We start from the raw sequence: 19762 nt of genomic DNA on the forward strand, positions 1-19762 counted from the left end.
ACACAAACAGGGCTCAGGGTTCTGATCTGTTCTTTTTATTGTGTTTTTTTTATGAAAGGGTCTCAGATGGCCAGGAAAGATCTGGCTCTCTGGCTTCTAAGCCAATTCCTCAGGGAGCCCCAGGCATCATCGTGAGAAGGAGGAGACCCCTCCTCGCTCCTCTCTGCTCAGCCCTCATTCACCAGGGGGAGGGGCTCACGTTCAGATTCCTGGCCTAGGGACAAGCCCTTCCCCATGGAACTTCTAGCTTATTGTCAAAGGTCATCTTGGTTCCTAGAGAGAGACAGAGAGAGGCTGGCTTGCAAGGCCCTGGCCCAGGACCAACAGGCCCCTTTGGGGATGTGCCTCTTCCCTCATCAGCTCCTCTCCTGATCCTGCTCCCCTATGGAGCCCAGGCCCCTCTGTTAGGTCATCTGTGTCCATCCTTTGTCACCTCTGCTCTGGGCTCCTCCCTTCCTCCTTACTCACAGGGTCCCTTCCTTTTGACACTCCCCCAGCCCACCCCAAGCCCTCGATACCTTCCTATTTGTAATCATTCCTTGGCCCAGCCTCCCTAGCCCTCCACTCATTTTTTGGCCAGCCCCAGCCCCCACCTCTCCACGCTTCTGTCCGGGCCTTTGGCTCTGACTCCGGCTCCGGCTCCGACTCCGTCCTGGGCCCCGGGATCCCCGAGAGCTGCCGGAGCCTCTGGAGGAGTTGCTGCCGGCTGTGGAACAGGTGCTCGTGCCCTGGCCCCGGGACAGGAAGCTCGGTCGGCTGTAGGGGAGCCAGGCTTCTTCTGCAGCAGGAGATAGAAGGGCAGCTGGACTCAGGCAGGGGGCCTAACAGGGCTGCTTCCCCCCGCCTCACGCCGCCCTGACCGCCACCCCAGCTCTGGAAGAAGAGTGGAGGGCAGACCATCCTGGGGACTGAGAAGCAGCAGCAGCTGGCCCAGCCCATAGCCCTGATATAACACGTGCTCAGAAGCCTGCAGGGAGCCCCCCACGAAGAGAGGGCCTTGGGAAAGGAGGGACAGAGCGCCCAGCCCCCACTCTGGACCTGGGCTCCAGTCCTGGGGAAGGATATGATTTGGGAACTGGAGGAAATTCTGCCCAGAGAAAGCTAGAGAGACAAGTGTCTTTGGCGTTGATGCGTGAACCCAGCTGGAGACCAAGGGTGAGCTGGCTTGAAAATGAGCACACCCTTCACCCTCCGTACACTAGGCTGCCCTCCCAAAGCCCACCCTCTCTGTAGCCATGGCCCTCCTTACCATCTGGGTGGGGGCGCCGCTGGGCCCCCAGGGGCGTGGCCTGCACCAGTCTCCTCTCCCCACTGTGCTCCCGCTCCCGTTCCAAGGAGGACATGCTGCCTGCTGCTCTCAGCCCCAAGGCCCAGCTGGCCTCTTCCTCTGGTGGTGGCAGAGGTGGTGGGGGCAGATCTGGGGAGAGACCCGCTGTCAGCAGGGTCCCCTGCTTCTCCTGACCCCAGTCTTTCTCCCACTCCCACTCCCTGGCACTAGGAGGCTGTGAAGGAACAGCCCGAGGTTTGGGTTCACTGGCTCCCTCCTCCAGCCTGAACCCACTCCTGTCACCATCTCCTAGGCTCACGGCCCCCTCACCTCCAGGACTGTGCTCCCGCCTGTAGGGATAAGCCTTGGGTTTCTTCCGGATTCGGGCACGGGGCCCGTGCAATGGAGGAGTCAGCTCTCCAGGCACCGGCCGGGCTCTCCCTGCAGCATTGGGAGATGGATAAGAGAGGGGGTCAGGAAAGGGGCTTGAGGGTGAAGGGGAAACAAGCTTTTGGGAAGATGCGGAGGTGTGGGGCAAGCTGAGGGATCTACAGACTCACCGGGGGCACTGCCAGCTGTAGCAGGGACGGGGCTGGGGCTGTGATGGGGGCCAGAGGGGCCAGCACCCAGGCCGGCGGGCCTCCCTTCATGGCTACTCAGGGTGGGCTGGGAGACACTAAGAGGGGAGCTGGGCCCGATGGTCACCCTCCTGCAATGACACGAGACTGCATTTGTTTGCTCAGCAAACACTAAGTGCCTACTCTGGAGCAGGCAGTGGGCTAATCAGTCAGCCTAATACTCAGATGAATAAGACACAGCACGTCTCCCACAAAGCTCCCACCCTAGTGCAGTATGAGGGAAGCCATCTCTAAAAGGCCCCAGGAAGCTTGCAGGGTGTCTGTGATGGAGAAAGTCTGGAGAGAGTGAGAGGCTTCGTTTGTCTCCACGTTTCTCCTCAAGTCACACTTCCACCCCAATACGGTCATGAGACCTTCCAGACCCCAGATTCACCCATCCATCCATGTGTTCATCCATCCATCCACACACTGAGTAGATATGTACAGAGGGCTATAACATGCAAAGTACTATATACCTCCCTACCTGGGCATCTGGTGGAGATGGGGAAGGTCAGTGGGGGGCTGGGGAGGGTCAGGAGGTGAAGGGGTGAGAGTGGCTGTGGACTGCTGCCCATAGGAAGGTGTGGGAGAGGGGGTTTCTCCTCGGGACGGAGGGACCAAGCAACCCCCACCGGAGCTGGGCTCTGCTGCATGGCTCCTCTCAGGCATTGGTGGGCACCACTCTTCTGGGTCTGAGCTGGGGGCAAAGAGGCAGGAGGGTAAGGATGACTGAGTAGCTTCATACCCTCCCTTTGACCTTCTGTTGCCCCCTCCCTTCTTCTCCCAGCATCTTCTCCCTCCTTGCGTCGGCAGGAGGCCCTGGGCTGGTCCTTTGTGTACATGCATCTGCAGGCAGCGAGCATCCTTACCTGCCCTCCAGCTCCTCCTCAGGCCCCTCTAGGCAGCTCAGTTCACAGGAAGGCGGTGGGGGAGGCAGGGCTTCTGGCCAGTTGAGAGAGGGCATCTGTACAGGCTTTCCCAGAAGCTTCACTTTGCCTCCCCTGGCTCCTGAGAACAGGATGGGGGAGCACAAGACACAGGCAGGAAAGAGGCAGAGGGGAGACACATCAGAAGGAAGTGCTGCTCTAGGTCCCAGAGGGGAAGCGTGGAGGATGCTCTTGGGGAGGTGCTGCTCAGGGCTCAAACGGGGAGTGTTGGGAACTGGAGTCATACCACTGTCCCCCTGGCTCCATTCTGGGGGAGCATACGGGCTCCAGGTGCCTGGATCTCCTGAGGGATGTGGGGGGAACCCCCCGTGGAAGGTCTGCAGCTCCTCTCCGGCCGGGTCAATGGTGCTGTAGACAGGACCCTCAGCAGAGGCGGCTGTGCCCCGGGCCGTCTGAGCCAGGTAAAGGGAGATCCCTGCTTCTGAGGGGGAGAGAGTGGGAGCCCCAGGGGAGCAGGTGGGGCAGAGACAGGAAAATAGATGACAGAAGAATGGAGGGCGAGAGGAGATCCCACTTCTTCCCCCCACCCCAAGCCGGGGTAAAGTTTGGGTGTGTATTAGTTGCTCAGTTGTGTCCAAATCTTTGGGACTCCATGGACTGTAGCCCAAAGGCTCCTCTGTCCGTGGAATTCTCTAGGCAAGAACACTGCAGTGGGTATCTATTCCCTTCTCCAGGGGATCTTCCCGACCCAGGGATCGAACCCGGGTCTCCTGCATTGCAAGCAGATTCTTTACCATCTGAGCCACCAGGGAAGCTGGTGATCTTCTTCCCCAACCCCAAGCTGGGGTAAAGGTTAGGCACAAGAGAGTCTCCCTCAACTCCCAAGAGCCTCCCAAGGATGGAGCAGCCTCAGCAAGACGGGATGCCCTGGTCCCCTTCAGTTTACCCCAGCAGTGGAGAGGAGAGAGGGTGTGGGGCCTCCTGCTGCTGCGCCCCCCTCCCCGGGGGGAAGCAGACCTCCTCACCATTGTAGTATCTGTCATCTGGGTCAGGATTGCTCGGGCAGCAGCTTCCCCTGGGGTCCTGGGCTGAGGGGCTCCGAGATGAGTGAGGCCACGAGTCTGCCAGCCACGGGTAGGGAGCAGGGCCAAGGCCCATTGGTGGCCTGAGGGACAGCGGGTGAAGACTAGGGACAGAGAGCCTGCAGAGGCCAGCGAAGTGAGGGAGACAGGGGCAATGGGCGCTGAGGACTGAGATGGGGAGTGTAGGGGTGGGAGGAGGGAGAAGCTTGGCACCAGGAGGCAGGCAGGGACAGAGGGACTGGTCTCTTGGGGGAGGGGATCATTCTTGGGAGCTGAGCTAAGAGAATTACCTGGAACTGGCCGCCGACAGGCCCTCTGAATGTGGGAACGACACTGGGGAAGGTGAGGGGGAGACTGTGAGAAGCGCCCCTTCCTGGGATTTGAACCCTACTCCCCACCCCGGAGGCAGAGACAGATGTCTTACCTGCAGGTGTGTAGGCAAAGGAGGCTTCCGAAAAGGAACCGGTGGGAGAAAGAAGAGGGGAAATGGGAAGAAAAGTCAGAAATATCCATATTCCTGTCCACTCCCTGGCTCTGGTCCTAATTACGCCACTTGGGCGGTACCTTGGACCAAGTTCATCGGAATTCCTAAGGCTTTGACTCAGGCATCAGTATTTTTCTAAAGCTCCCCAAGTGATTCCTGCGTGTAGCCAAGACAGAACCTTTTATCTAAGAGACCTCAGATCTTTCCAGACAGGCACCATCCCAGGAAGGAGAACTCGAGTATCCTCCTTTCAGCGGGCCCCCCTCCCTTCCATCCAGACCCCGCTTGATAATTTATCACCTGGGATCCTGGCGACACTCCCTCTGCCAGCCCCCAGGCTCCAGGAAGTGAGTTTCCCTCCCTCCATCAGACTTGCCCCTTCTCTACTGAGAGTATTAGTCAGTCAGTCGTGTCTAACTCTTTATGACCTCATGGACTGTAGCCTGCCAGGCTCCTCTGTCCATGGAATTCTCCAGGCAAAGATACTGGAGTGGGTGGCCATGTCCTCTTCCAAGGCATCTTCCCGACTCTGGGATCGAACTCGAGTCTCTTACATTTCCTGCATTGGTAGGCAGGTTCTTTATACTGGTGTCACCTGGGAAGCCCACTTCTCTACTGGGGCTGACTGCAAAGCTGTTCCTCCACATACACCAGGAGTCTGAAGGACAAAATCTCACCCCTCTTTGCAGACTCCGCCCCCTCTGGAGTTTGCCCTTTTCCCCCTCCGCGCTGTTCCAGACAGCTGGCGATTCCACCGTGGGCACCCTGCCTCTGTCCAAGGGGCTGAGCTCCAGTGCGACCCCTCCCATGACCTCCACCCCCCTACCCCGCCCCCGCCAGCAGCTGAGTCCCTCCTGAAGCACAAGCTGGAATCAAGATTGCTGGGAGAAAAGTCTATAAGCCTGAGATATGCAGATGATACCACTGTTATGGTGAAAAGTGAAGAGGAGCTAAAGAGCCTCCTGATGAAAGTGAAAGAGGAGAGTGAAAAAGTTGGCTTAAAGCTCAACATTCAGAAAACTAAGATCATGGCATCCGGTCTCACCACTTCATGGCAAATAGATGGGGAAACAGTGGAAACAGACTTTATTTTCTTGGGCTCCAAAATCACTGCAGATGGTGACTGCAGCCATGAACTAAAAAGACGCTCCTTGGAAGAAAAGCTATGAAAAAAAAAAAAAAGAAAGAAAAAAAAGAAAAGCTATGACCAACCTAGACAGCATATGAAAAAGCAGAGACTTGACTTTACCAACAAAGGTCCGTCTAGTCAAAACTATGGTTTTTCCAGTAGTCATGTATAGATGTGAGAGTTGGACTACAAAGAAAGCTGAGCACCGAAGAATTGATGCTTTTGAACTGTGGTGTTGGAGAAGACTCTTGAGAGCCTCTTGAAATGCAAGGAGATCAAACCAGTCAATCCTAAAGGAAATCAGTCCTGAATGTTCATTGGAAGGATTGATGGTGAAGCTGAAACTCCAATACTTTGGCCGCCTGATGCGAAGAACTGACTCATCTGAAAAGACCCTGATGCGGGGAAAGACTGAAGGCAGGAAGAGAAGGGGAGGTTAGAGGATGAGATGATTGGATGGCATCACCGCCTCGATGGACATGAGTTTGAGCAAGCTCTGGGGAGTTGGTGATGGACGGGGAAGCCTGGCGTGCTGCAGTCCATGGGGTCGCAAAGAGTCGGACACGACTGAGCGACTGAACTCTCGAGATTTCCATTCTCCGCGCCTCCCTTCTAGGGGAGCGAGATCTCAAGGCTCCGCCCACCCCTCCATCGAGTCTCCCAGCCGCCCGGGCATCCCCGGGCTGGGTTCTCACCGGTGTAGTGACTGAGCTCCTTGCGCTGCCTCCGGCGCCGGTAGAGGGCGGCGCAGAGCCCGAGGAGCAGCGCCCCGCAGGCGGCGCCGCTGCCCGCGAGGAAGGCTGGCTCCCGCAGCACCCTCGCCAGCCGCTCCGCCAGCCCCGGGCCCGCCTCGAGCCCAGGCTCCAGTTCCGGCGGGGACGCTGCGGGGGTCAGAGTGGTGAGGGGAGTAGAGGCACCCCTACCCCATGACACCCCCCGCCCCACTCCCGAAACCCCAGCTCCTCCCTCCCACCCGCTCCGGACTCACGCAGCTGCACCGACACCGGGGCGCTGGCCACGCCCACGCCCGCGCTGGTGGCCGCCGCGACCTGGGTCCGGTAGAGGAGACCGGGCAGCAGGCCCCGCAGCACCGCCGAGCGCGCCCAGCCCGCCGCGGACCGGTTGAGATGAAAGCGGCTCTCGTTGCCCAGGCACCAGATCTGGGGAGGCCGAGACCCGGGCTTAGAGAGTCAGAAGTGGATCTCTGAATGGTGGGAATGACGTCTCGGCCAGTCGTAATTCACTCGGAGAGAGCACTCTGAAACCTCTCTCCTCTACCCGGACCTCGTCTCCAGTCCCAGAGCCAGTCCTAGGTTCCCTCCTCCCTGATCCTAACCCTCTCCCTCCACTGCCCAGCCTGCCCACCCAGGCCCTTCTCAACCCCTGCACCTGGTATTCCTCGATGACCCCATTTTGCTGCGAGGGGAGCGGAGGTTCCCAGGACACAGTGATACTGCTGTTGCCTTCACCCCCCAAGGCCACGGCCACTCCCTGGGGGGGACCACTGGGGGCTGGGCCAGGGTGGAGCATGGTGAGAAGGACACAGACAGTCATTGCAAGCTGTCCCTCCAGCCCCAACCTTGCTCATCCTCCCAGTGCTAACCTCTTAGAGAACTGAGAGGCGTGTCTCCTCCCCTGATCCCCCACACCTTGCCCTTGGAGGCAAACCTTCCTCCTCCCCTCTCTCTCTTCCCTCCTGTCCACCCATCAGCGCTGTGCCCCACTCCCTTACCCTCCTCAGGAATGCTCCTGGTCACCAAGGGGCTTTCAGCCCCCAGCTCCTCCTGGCCTTGAGCTTGCACCTTGATCTGGACTTGGGTCCCTGGGGGGAGTCCCCTTAGCACTGTACTTTGCTGGCTTGGGTATGGTAGGTCCAGCACCGACCAGCTTCCCCCATCAGGTCCTGCTACCCTCCAAGACACCCGGAAACCTTGCACCAGCTGGATTGGGCCATCTACCTGTGGGAGACAGGACAGAGGATGCCAGAGGAGGGGCTGGAGCCAACAAGTCCTCCTGCCCCAGCCCCTCCTTCACCCAGCAGTCTTCCCCAGCACGCACCTTGCACACTCCCATATGCATTCCCCTATGTCCCCCATCATCATGCCTGCCCTTGCGCTCATCCCTGGGCCACACTCACGGTCCAGGACACCTGCAGAGTCCGAGGCCCAAGGACTACAGGCTCCTCCAGACGCACAGCCACTTCGGCCAGTCCCTGCTGGCCTTTCCATGGGTCCTCCACTGGCCTGGATGGGCTGCTGTCTGCTGACCAAACAGTCCACTCAGCAAGGGCCTCTGGGATGGGGAATCAGGACTGAGGGCATGTGTATGTCCCATCCCTGCCCTTCCCCCACAGACCGCTACTTAGTACTTTGGAGCCCATCCCAGGGTCAGGAGATGGCTGGTCAGGGGAAGAGCTTCCAGAGGTGGGCCAGGGTATCCTGCTTTCTGCATATATTTGTTGTCGTTGTTCAGTTGCTAACTTGTGTCCGACTCTTTGCGACCCCACGGACTGCAGCAGGCCAGGCTTCCCTGTCCTTCACTATCTCCCAGAGTTAGTGCTCAGATTCATGTCCATTGTGTTGGTGATGCTATCTAACCATCTCATCCTCTGCCACCCTCTTCTCCTTTTGCCTTCAGTTTTTCCCAGCATCAGGGTCTTTTCCAATGAGCTGGCTCTTTGCAGATTGATATGTTTTTTTTTTCTTTGCCTAAATGCATGGCATGCAGAATCTTGGTTCCCTGAACAGGGGTTGAACCTGTGCCCCCTGCAGTGGAAGGAAGCACGAAGTCCTAACCGCTGGACCGCCTGGGGATTCCCCATGTGCACCTTTAAAGGCCTTGTTCCTCATCTCTCACGTGAAGATGTCCCTCCAAGTTTCCTTCTAGTCCTGTTATCTATAAGTAAAGGCTCAGAAGGGAGGAGCTACCAAGATGACTGAATCAATCTCTCTCTCTGTTTCTCTCTCTCGCCTCTTTTCTTGTTCCCTCAGTGAAAGGGAAGCATGACTCCCTATTCCAGGCCCGGCCACCAGCACAGAAACTGGAACCAGATAGGTGCCATAACTTGCAGTCAGGGGGTGCTCTGTGGTGTTGCATGCCATGCCTGTGATCCAGAGATCCAGGCTTTACTCACCCTGGGTGCGGACAGGCTCAGAGACAGGGCTGGGCTCACTGAGGCCCCAGGCTCCCACAGCTCGCACGAGAAATAGGTAGATCGTACTGGGCTGCAGACCGCTGACCGTGTGTGTCTCCAGCTGCACACCATCCGCCACTGTCCGCCATGTGTTACCAGAGGCATGGCTACAAGAATGAGGTGACAGGGCTGTGCCAGCCCAAGCTGTCTATTCCTTCTCATCCATTCTCTGTCACCCCCCTCTAACTACGCCTCAGCTCAGGAGACAGAACTGGTAAACCTCTTCCCACCACAGCCAAGACTTTTCAGACACAGTGGAGCCTCCCGGTAGCTTTCCAGGTTTGCATTGGAAACTTCCTCTGTACCTGAAGGCCTCTATCACATATGAGGTGGCTGTGGCCCCAGCTTGTGGGTTGGGCTTCCAGGTCAGAGTAATGCTGTTCTTGGTGATCTCAGTGACCACAGGCTGCGAGGGAGGTCCCGGAGGGGTACTGGGTTCTGCAGGGGGGTCTGGTGTTGCTCCCCAGTCTTCTGCAGTGAGGAGATAATCTTTGAGTAGAACGATGGGGAAAAGATGGCCCCAGTGTCATTTCCTCCTCCCCAGAGGAGCTGTGAGAATGGTGACACCGGAGCCGGGGACAGAGTGAACTGACCCTGCTCACATCTGCTCCCACGGGTACCACTTCTGTCCTCCTCCCCCCGACAGCCAGAGCCATGGCCTTTGGGAGATAAAACCAGTTCTGGGGGTTGGGGTGGAGGTACTGACCACCTTTGAGGCCAATTTGGAGAAGAGTGCTGGCAAAAAATGAGAGAACAAAGGAAAAACTCACCCCGCCTCCTAAGCCAGCCACTCCAGGCGGCCTCCCCTGTGGAGCTCTTGGCCACACAGCTGTAGAATCCCATGTGCCCCTCCTGCAGGAGAGGGTGGAGGAACTGGCACACTGGGAGTGAGCAGGGCAGGGCGAAGGGTGGAGGTGGGCATATAGGAGGATGGGGAGGATGCTGTCCACTCTGAGTCAGCGGTCCCCAGCCCTTTTGGCACCAGGGACCAGTGCCAAAATGGAAGACAATTTTTCCGTGAATGCGGGGGTAGTTTGGGGATGAGTCTCATAAAGAGCACGCCACCTAGATCCCTCCCATATGCAGTTCACAGTAGGGTTCACCCTCCTGTGAGAATCTAATGCCAGCCACCGCTGATCTGATAGGAGGCCGAGAGCAGGCGGTTATGTGAGCAATAAGGATTGGCTGTAAATACAGGCGAAGCTTTGCTCGCTCACCTGCTGCTCACCTCCTGCTGTGGGGCCCGGTTCCTAAAAGGCCCGGACCAGTACCGGTCCATGGCCTGGGGATCGGGGACCCCTGCTCTAGGTGGTCTGAGAGCAGAGGGGCAGAGATGGAGTTCAAGCCGCAGCAGGCACTAGAGTGGGGCACATGGACCACGCGGCCGTTCTCAGTTACTTGGGCTCCAGGAGTGAGCCTAACCTGCACGCTGGCGATGTACAGGGTACCATTGGCCATTACGCTGAGTTGGACGTCATCCCCTTGCAGCCACTGCCCATCCTTCTTCCACTGGACACTAGGCTGGGGATTCCCGCTCACTCTGCATGGCAGCCACACGGAGGAGCCCAGTGGCAGCGTCTGGTTGGCTGGTCCCTGGAGGATGATGGGAGGCAGTCCTTCCAGGGAAGCTAAGAGAGGAAGAACTTGGGCGTCTCAGGGGAGGGTCCTGGGTTCAGGCACCCAGCCCCTTGTCCTCGTCTCTACCCCTTCACTTCCCCTCCCCTGGATATCGGAGGGATTTCTATAACCATGTGTTCTCTCTGCCTGGGATCAGCCATCCATTCGTGGCTTCTGTACCTGGTTCCCAAACTTCACGGACATGTGCCAGCAACATGCCTCTCCCCGTGCAGACATATTACATAGAATTCAAGAAAAACAGACTTCTTTCAGCTATTACCTTCTTCCAGCCCTATCTCCATGGGCACGTACCTCCTTTTACCTCCAGCAGAGCCTTGGCCAGGACACTGCCAGCCACACTGACAGCCTGGCACACGTAGTAGCCTGCATCCCTGCTCTGCACTTCAGTGATGTTGAGCTGGCCTCTGGGAGAGACTGAGAAGCGCCCCGTGGGCTGAAGTGACTGACTGGGGAATAGCAGAGCCTGGGGACAGAGCAAGCAACAGAGCCCAGTGGCAGCTGCCAGGGAGAACTCCGCATTCTCAGCAACCCCAGGATCCAGAGAATTCCTAAGGTTCTAGTTCATAACGCTGTCCCTAGCCAGTTTTGTGACCTGAGGGAAACTAGTTAAGCCTATTCACAATAGTAACGGAGTTTTATTAGATGATTTGGGGGTACACATCCCAGCTCTACTAGTTGGGGAAATCTGAGCAAGCTAGTTGGGGAAACCTGAGCAACCTTCCTGAGACCCAATTTCCCCAAATTTGACTCTTAGAGAGTAGTTATAAGGATTAACAGAGAAGGCAATGGCACCCCACTCCAGTACTCTTGCTGGAAAATCCCATGGACGGAGGAGCCTGGTAGGCTGCGGTCCATGGGGTTGCGAAGAGTTGGACATGACTGAGCGACTTCACTTCCACTTTTCACTTTAATGCACTGGCGAAGGAAATGACAACCCACTCCAGTGTTCTGGCCTGGAGAATCCCAGGGACGGGGGAGCCTGGTGGGCTGCCGTCTACGGGGTCGCACAGAGTCGGACACGACTGACGCGACTTAGCAGCAGCAGTAGCAGCATAAGGATTAAATCAAGTAATTGCATGAAACTCTTTCAATAGATTGAGTGAGAAATATTAAGTATGTTCTGCTTCTTTCTGGTTCTAACATTTTACATTAGATACACAGAAGGTAGGGAAGCAGGTTTGGGTTTCAGGGAAAATGACACCACGCTGAGCCCCTCTCTGATACCTACTCCCACCCTCTACTACCATCAGCATTTAAAAAACATTTATGTATCTGGCTGCGCCGGGTCTTAGTTGCACTGGGTCTTTGTTGCGGCATGTGGGATCTTTACTTGGGGCATGTGAACCCAGTGGAGGCATGAGATCTAGTTACCTGACCGGACAGCAAACCCAGACCCCCCCAACCCCCCCCACCCCCCCACCCCCCCCCCCCCACCCTCCCCCACTCCCAGCATTAGGAGTGCGGAGTCTTAGCCACTGGACCACCAGGGAAGTTCCTATTATCAGCATTTTTATTCACTTAAAAATATAATTAAAATGTAGCAGTTCGCAGTGCTAGAAAAGATATTGAAAAATCGGGGGTGTGGATATGCAGTGAGGTGGTGGTGGCCTGGTTTCCTAGTGGGGTGGGTTTAATCAGACTTAAATTTTGTTTTATGGGCTTCCCTGGTAGCTCGGCTGGTAAAGAATCAGCCTGAAATGCGGGAGACCCCGGTTCAATTTTGTTTTATGCTGAGTTCCATACCAAAGCTGCTCAGGGTAGAACCATCACAGGCTCATCTCAGAACTCTGAGATTTGCCTGTGAAGGTTAAAGAGGGGTGGCTGTGAGCTCCCCCTGGTGGAAGTCTTTTGTAAGTAGATGAGCCTGTCACTTTCTACCCTGAGCAGCTTTGGTATGGAACTTGCTTTCCAGAGCAGGATGTTCAAGTCCAGGCCCAGGCGTGGGGAGGAGGAAGGATCTAATTGGATCTGCTACATCCTCAGCACGTGCGTGTGTGCTAAGTCACTCAGTCGTGTCCAACTCTTTGCGACCCCATGGACTGTAGCCCACCAGGCTCCTCTGTCCATGAGGATTCTCCAGGCAAGTATACTGGAGTAGGTAGCTACTCCCTTCTCCAGGGGAATCTTCCTGACCCAGGTATTGAACCCTAGTCTCTTATATCTCCTGCATTGGCTGGCGGGTTCTTTACCACAAGTGCCACCTAGAAAGCCCACATCCTCTGGATAGCCTTGTCCAAAACAGAAAGATTCTCCAAAGAATTCCCATATAGGACTGTTCCCTGCCACCTAACTATATTCTCCTTTGTTCCAGGCCTTTTATATTCATTATCTTATTTAATCCTCCCAAATAACCTGCATGGGTTTCTGGGAGGAAGGGTAAGACTGAAGCCCAGAGAGAAGTTTGCAGAATGTGAGAGGAGGGAGGCTGAGACCCAGAGGAGGAGCTGTGGACAGGCCCTGGGAGCTGGCCACCTACTTGACTTCCCTCCTTCTGCCAGAAGATGGCAGGCGGGGGGTTGCCTTTGGTCTCGCACTGGAAAGCCACGCTGTCTCCAGGAGCTGCCATCTGGTCCTGGGGTTGGGTCACCAGCTGAGGTGGGACTGGGAAGGGGAGGGAGATAAAGGAACAGGGAGTCAGGGGCACTAAGGGAGGAACAGGAGAAAGAAGCCTGAGCTTGGCTTAGGGAGGAGCAGATATCTGTCTCCTGCTCAAGCCTGTTTAGCTTTCTCCTCCTTCCTCTCCTCCTAGAAGTCTCAGGGTATGTGTGCTTAGTCGCTCAGTCATGCCCAAATCTTTGTGACCCCATGGACTGTAGGCTGCCAGGCTCTTCAGGCCACGGGGATTCTCCAGGCAAGAATACTGGAGTCTCAGGGGACCCACTCATATCTCCTGCTCTGTCCTTTCTCCGCCTTCTCCACCTCCACCCATCCTCCATCTGCCCTCGTCCCATGCCCGCCAAGGCCAGCCCAGGGGGGCCCTCACCGTGAACAATGAGGGAGCCAGATGCTTCGGCACGGCCCACGCTGTTCTCCGCCACACAGGTGTATGTCCCCTCATCTTCAGCACTCACACGCCCAATCTGAAGGCTGTGGTCGCTCTGGATCTCGTACCTGCTCCCCTCCCCACCCCCAGGCTGGGTTGGCCACAACTACAGACCCCATCTAGCATCCCCCAGGACGGACACCAGAATCAGGGCACGTAAGGACAAGGTAGACCTCTGCAGGGACAGAAGCTGGTACTCATGGACTCATGAATGGAGGTGGGGACTGGTTGGGGCAGGGCCACAGGCTCTGGGAACAGACTGCATGGTCCAGTGAGAGGCATCTACCTTCTTTTTCTTTTTCCAGTTTTCTAGGGCTGGGTATGTTCTCGAGCTGATTGGGTCTCCTTACAGGCAGTAGGAGGGGGCTTCTCACCTGCCTGTGGGCAGTTCCCCATCCTCCTTGCGCCAGCGTAGACGAGGAGGGGGATCCCCCTGCACCTCACACGGAAAGTCCACGGGGGCACCAGCCAGGACCACCTGATTGACTGGTCTACGCAGGAAGGAGGGACGCTCTGTTGAGGGGTAGGGGGAGTGAAGAGTCAGTGGGTCTGCACAGCTACTCATTTCCCGGGCTGCCCACTCCCGTAACTCCCAGACCGCACAAGCCTACCCAGGACCACAAGTTTGGCTGCCCCACTCTCCCGTTCTCCTGCCATGTTGGAGGCCACGCACACATACATCCCTGCATCGCTCTTGAAAGTATGTGACATCATCAGCTTCCCTCCACGGATCTGCAGAGTAATCATGGAGACTTCGGTCCTTTATAGCCATGAAAGCACACTTGTTTATTTGATCCTCAAAGCAAGCCAATGAAGACGACTAGTGAAGTTGACCCACTTATAGTAGTAGTAGTCACTCCGTTGTGTACAATTCTTTGTGACCCCATGGAGCCCGCCAGGTTCCTCTGTCATAGGATTCTCCAGGCAAGAATACTGGAGTGCGTTGCCATGCAACCCACTGGAGGATCTCCACAGGATCCTCCTGACTTAGGGATCGAACCCAGGTCTCCTGCCCTGCAGGCAGATTCTTTACTATCTGAGCCACCAGGGAAGCCCTCTAGGGAATCCTTAAGTGATTTGCCCAAGGTAGGGCTCAGGTGTATCTTTGCTCCTATAGCCCAGAGCACCTCCCACCAGTCCATGGGCCATCATACCCCCACCTTCTTACACCAATTCCATCCTACCCATGCTGCTTTATCTCCCATTCAGTAGCTGACTCTCAGCCTCTGGTCAGCTAATGCCCCAATTTAAAAACTCTTATTGCTTCCAGGACATCCCCCTTCACCCCCACCCTTCCAAGACCTTTAGATTCAGACCTTCCTCCTTTGACACTTGTCCCAGATCTCTAGCCTAGGGGCCTGACCTTCGGGATGTTCCTGGTCAGGACCTGGCTTCCAGTGAGATCCCAGCCCTGGTCTCACCCCTCACCGTGATCCTCCCCTCCTCCTCCTTGAGTCTAACACCATCCTTCTTCCAGGACACCGAAGGCTCTGGGTGGCCGCGGGGGGGCATGCATTCCATTACGGCTGGCTCCCCCACTGCCACCACCACGTTCCCGGGAGACTGCCGGAAATCATCGCGGAGGACTGGAGAAAGGGAGAAAGAAAGCAAGCCAGAATGAATGACCAGAGGAATAAATAGGGTGTGGGGTGACATAACTGGGTGAGGACTCAGGAAATTGTTTGGGGCAAGAGCCGGATCACCACCGCAGGCCAGAACTCTTCTCCGGCTGCGATAAGGCCAGGCCCGCTTCCTCCTCTGGCCAAGGAGAAGGTTTAAGGGAGGCTGCTGATGGGATGAGATTGGGAGTGGCTTCGGATGGGATTACCCGCTGCCCTCCCACCCCTCCGAAGCTCTGGCAACGACCAGCAGACTCCTACCTGCCACTTCTAAAGAGGCGTTTCTACTAGCCGCTGCCCCCAGGTAGTTACGCGCCACGCAAGTGTAGACACCCTCGTCTGGCCGCGCGCGGCGCCCGTGCACGATGCGCGGGAAGAAGAGGGCGCCGCTGGGCAGCAGCAGGCGGTGGGCGCGCGGGTCTTCGCGCGCCGTGGCCACGCGCGCCCCATTCTTGTACCACTCGATGTTGGGCCGGGGCCGGCCCTCTGCGCGGCAGGGCAGCGTGGCCGGCTCGCCTCGGGAGACCAGCAGGTCTGGCGGCTGCTCCACGATGCGTGGCATCGCGTCCTCCGGCCCGATCCTTGACCCTGAGGTGGGGTGGATGGCACAGAGCATTCAGAACCGGAGATCAGGGGAGAGCGCGAGCCTCCAGAGAGAAAAAGAAGCCGACCCGCCCATCCTCCTCTCTCTGGGTAAGGTCGAGTTTCTCCTCCTAGGCATCTGCCCCGCATGTTCTTAGGCTGGAAAGGAGGTGCCTGAGAACAGATGATCAGTAGAGCACGCAAGCGCCTAGGAAGACTGAAGACTCCTGCCTCCTCTCCTGCCAAGTTCAAGTGCAGAGTAACTGGACCATGGCTTGGCAAGTAGACCACGACTCTAGCCGACTGGTTTTCAGTCCCCCAGCCGCGCTGGTTATACACTCTGATAGTTACACGCGCTGTTATACGCGATAGTTATACGCGCTGATCTGTGAAAAGGTGGCACTTGGTTGTCCACTGAAATGGAGAGACTGTGGCCCAGCCCGGGGATCCCCTTAGGAAAGGGAAGAAGCGAATGATGGGCTGTGGCCTGGGGCTGGAAGCGGCCCTTAACTTGGATTCTGTAACTGGGCAGAGTGCCCTTTTCACTGACACCCCTGATAACCACGTTTCCTGGTCTTTTTAAGTCACAAGAATTGAACACAAATGATGATGGAAGAGTGAGTAACGCTTCTTTTCTAAGAAGGCATAGTTTTCAACAGATTATTCTACAGGTTGATGTAGCCAAGAGAGGCTACATTGAGAGAGGAATTCGTCTAACTTTTCTTGCTCACTCAGATTCGTTCACCCGCACTTGGTCTACAGACTTCGGCTCACTTTTCATCTTCAGTTTGGGACCCAGGAGCCAGGAGCCAGTTGAGCTCAGACACCCCACCCCCCAGCTTCGTCAAAAATGGATTTGTACCCCGTAGTGGCCAGTAGGCGTCGCTGCCGCCTCGCCTAACCTGGTGTCCTTAACTAACCAAGGACCACTCCACACTTCGGTTCTCTGCCTGCCCGCCGATCCCCACCCTGGCCCTGTTCCAACACCCACGGGGACCTCTTGCTTCCAGCCACTGAGTGGTGTACTGAGTTTCATTTTCAGCCCCGGCTCTCAGAAGTTCTTGAGACAAAGCTGCATGGTTTGCCCCAGCCTGGTGCTATCCTGGGCAGAGTGTATAACCAGTTTGGGACAAGATCAGTTTCCCTCCCACTTAGGGAAGGAAGAAATTTTTCTCGATTTCCTCCATCCTAGATGGAAATCTCTGTTTCTCACTCGTCTCTTCTCCTCTGTCCCATTCCAGTTCCCATTCAGGCAGACCAGACCCTCGGTGGGCAACCCTTTAGTGGTTAATGCTCAAGAAATGTTATAGAACTGACCAGTGTTGGAATCTCAGATGCCAGTACTTCCTAGCTGTAAGAACTAGGGCAAATTATGAACTTCTCTGGGTCGAAGTTTCTTTACCTGTATGTGGGAGTTGTGATGGATTGTCATAAGACCATGGTGTATGTAAAGAACTTGGGAGAAGGCACCAAGAATATGGCTAATCTACCATTAGTTAAGGGCTCTTTCTCTCTGGCCCGCCTTACCTTATCTTGATCTCTACAGTCTCCACCTGAATCAGATTTTTCCAGGCTCCAATATTCCCTTTCCGCCCTTCACATAACCTCAGGGAATTGGATATTGTCAAACTTTACACTGCTTTTGTGACTATTGGGATATTATTCATCCTCTCTGAGTTTGTTTCCTCAGTCGCAAAATGTGACCATCAACGCACCTCCTTACATTTTCGAGTTTAAAGGAGGCAATGTGTGGCGACAACACTCTGTAAGAGCGCTGGGGGAGCAGAGAGGTTTCCAAAGTGTCTGTGGGGAGGGTTCTGTGCTTAACTCCCCTAGGAACCTAGGAGGGTCAAGAGACTAGGGAATCCCAGATCATCCCCCAATTTCTTCCTCCCTGCTCCCTCCATACATACCACGCCCTTCTCATCGGCTCTTTCCCCTTAATTCCTGTAGACACAGCTGTGGGCGCCCTTTCCCTGGAATTTCTTCCCTGCCATTCCCGGTCTCAGGAGATGCTTCGCAGCAGCTAATGAATAGCTAATGGCCATGCTAATGGGGCTCTGGGGCTCCTCCCCCAGCACCTGGAGCACCCCGCTCACAAACACACTCATTGGCCGGGTCTTCTTTCTGGCCACCTTGCAGTCCCCAGCACAGTGCTGATAGATTCGGGTGGGTAGAGGCAGAGGGATGGAGGCTGTGACCTCCAAAGAGGGATCAACCGCAAAGGTGTTCAGGGAAGCGCGAGTTTCCGATGTGGCCGGCAGGGGCGCCATCGGGCTCTCTCTCCCCAAGCCCCCGGCGGTCCCTTCTCGCCGCCGCCCCGCCGCGCTCCGGGATAGCGCGCTGTCTCAGTCATTTATTAATCACCGTAATTAGAGGTAATGACCTCCCCGCCGGCGCTGCCCGCCTGCCGCAGCTCTGCCGGGGTGGGCCTGCAGTGAGTTCTACCTCTGAGGGGCAAACTTGTAAGTTTCCCTGAAATGGTCGCCGCCGCTGTCGTCTTCTGTAGCAAACACATTAAACATTTTGGCGTCATCACCCTCGTCCTAAGTGAGTTCTTGGAAAACTTAGACTCCCGAAGGGAAACCTGCGCCCTGGGTGGGTCAACGAGTGGCCCGGCTTGGCCCAGGCCCTCGGGTGACTGCGCCCCCTCCTCTACCCTCGGCGCAGTGGGTCCGGGCCTCTCATACTCCGGTTCTTCTCACCTGGGGTGGCCGTGGGCGTCGGTTGGGGAGGTGAGAAGTGGTGGGCTCAGTAGCCATCTCCTCCCAAACCCTCGACCTCCCGACGATGTCCTCACTAAGATGCGTTAAGTCCCAAACTACCCATTGGTCCCCAGCACCCGGGAGGCGCTGGGAAGCGCTGGAGGGCGCCGCTAGGTCCCGGACCTTAAGTCAGGAGCGCTTTGGACTACCCCGTCCGCGCCTCCCTCCCACCTTACCCCCATCCCTGGATCTGAAGTCCCGGTGGGGCAGGGTCTTACCGTTGAGAGAAGGATCTCCGGGTGGCAGCAGACTTTGGTTGAGCGCCGCCACCGAGGAGTTGAAGCCGAAGAGGAGGTCGCTGGAGTTGGAGATGTCCCCGCCCAAGGAGTCCGCGAACAAGTTCATCTGTAGCAGCGTTTTGAGCAGGTAGCGCAGCATGGCGCGACCAGATGGGGACCGGGGCTGGGGGCTCGGGGCCCAGCCCCTGGGTCTAAGACCCGCGGGCCGGGAGCCGTAAGCCCCTCCACAGCCTCTACACGCTGCCCCAGCCACGGTGCCGCTCTCCTGCCGGCGCGCCTGGGTACCGTGCGTGCCTCCGCGCGCCCTTCCTCCTTCCTTCTCTCTCCACCCCCCAGAGCCGGGGTCCCCTGGGAGCCGAGCAGCAGAAAGCAGGTGCCACGCCGATCACCGCGTAATTAAGGGATTAATCCGCCTCTCTCCGCCCTCCCACCCCCGCCCCGACGGCCACTAGCAGGGGCAGAGACTAGAGTCGCCTAGCGCGCGAGTTGGAGTCCCCGCCCCGCGGCCTGCGCCCGGCTCCAGGAGTCCCGCGTCGGTTCTGGGCACCGCAGGAGAGTTTCTCTCCTTTCTCAAAGCACCCAAGATGAGGGATGAGACTCTGTCGGAGTTGCCCCTGTGCCTGACTTCAAAGGAGGAGACCCTTATCTCTGTTCCCAGCCCTTAGGAAACTGAGGCAAAGCCCAGATCGCTCCTCTGGCTTTCCAAGTACTGGCTGCCACTTCCTCCCACGTCCCTGGGTTTTGCGGCGGGAGTGCGGGCGGCTGGGTGGTTTGGGGCGGGAGTTGGGGCTGGGTGGAGAGTAATTCCGCGATGCGTCCACCTCTTTGCCCAGCAGTCGCTGCTTTGTAGCCTAGAGACCCGGAGATGAGACGCTGCATCTTGACCCCAGAATCCTTACCCCAGACCTCTTAATCTCGTGGTTCTTGGAGGATACTCCACAGGGATAAAACCTGAAGCGAAAGCCCAGGGAAATCCAGGAGCAGCTCACATCTGTTTGCTCTATTCTGACTTATTTTATGCTCTGATTTATTAAGTTGTTTTACTTTTTGGAGGAGACTGACGGGGAACTAGGGTGTCCGGGGCTAAGACAAAGAGCAATATCGTGTTTGTAAAGGCAAGTGCAAGAGAAGAGAGGGGTTGATGGAGAACTCGCAGAAATCTGTTCAAACTTAATAACGATCCTCCTTGGTGGGAAGGAGGTCACAACAATCCCTGC

The 19762-nt window shown here is 56.7% G+C and overlaps 1 protein-coding gene across 1 annotated transcript; it reads right to left on the reverse strand.

Moving 5' to 3' along the window:
* Positions 1–27: 27 nt before the first annotated feature.
* On the reverse strand, positions 28–18886 carry ROBO3 (roundabout guidance receptor 3). Its single transcript, XM_027532591.1, has 28 exons — positions 18525–18886; positions 15221–15547; positions 14769–14926; positions 13952–14072; positions 13715–13853; positions 13281–13408; positions 12774–12898; positions 10589–10760; positions 10082–10287; positions 9430–9511; positions 8965–9130; positions 8600–8766; positions 7604–7725; positions 7199–7424; positions 6856–6977; positions 6455–6626; positions 6162–6347; positions 4278–4301; positions 4144–4186; positions 3797–3936; positions 3058–3252; positions 2754–2892; positions 2369–2581; positions 1828–1976; positions 1598–1708; positions 1250–1417; positions 594–778; positions 28–273 (listed from the first exon to the last, which is right to left on the reverse strand). The coding sequence occupies exons 1-28, from the start codon at positions 18682–18684 to the stop codon at positions 262–264; spliced, it is 4158 nt and encodes a 1385-aa protein (XP_027388392.1). The 5' UTR covers positions 18685–18886; the 3' UTR covers positions 28–261.
* Between the last annotated feature and the right edge of the window lie 876 nt (positions 18887–19762).

The sequence above is a fragment of the Bos indicus x Bos taurus genome, chromosome 29 (genome assembly GCF_003369695.1).
Source record: "Bos indicus x Bos taurus breed Angus x Brahman F1 hybrid chromosome 29, Bos_hybrid_MaternalHap_v2.0, whole genome shotgun sequence".
Classification (NCBI taxonomy): domain Eukaryota; kingdom Metazoa; phylum Chordata; class Mammalia; order Artiodactyla; family Bovidae; genus Bos; species Bos indicus x Bos taurus.

Coding starts and splice junctions, on each gene's coding strand:
- ROBO3 (XM_027532591.1), bottom strand. CDS start 18,684: ATGCTGCGCTACCTGCTCAAAACGCTGCTACAGATGAACTTGTTCGCG. Junction 14,927..15,220: donor CGCCTCTTTAGAAGTGGCAG/GTAGGAGTCTGC, acceptor CCCTTTCTCCAG/TCCTCCGCGATGATTTCCGG. Junction 7,726..8,599: donor TGAGCCTGTCCGCACCCAGG/GTGAGTAAAGCC, acceptor TTTGGTCAGCAG/ACAGCAGCCCATCCAGGCCA.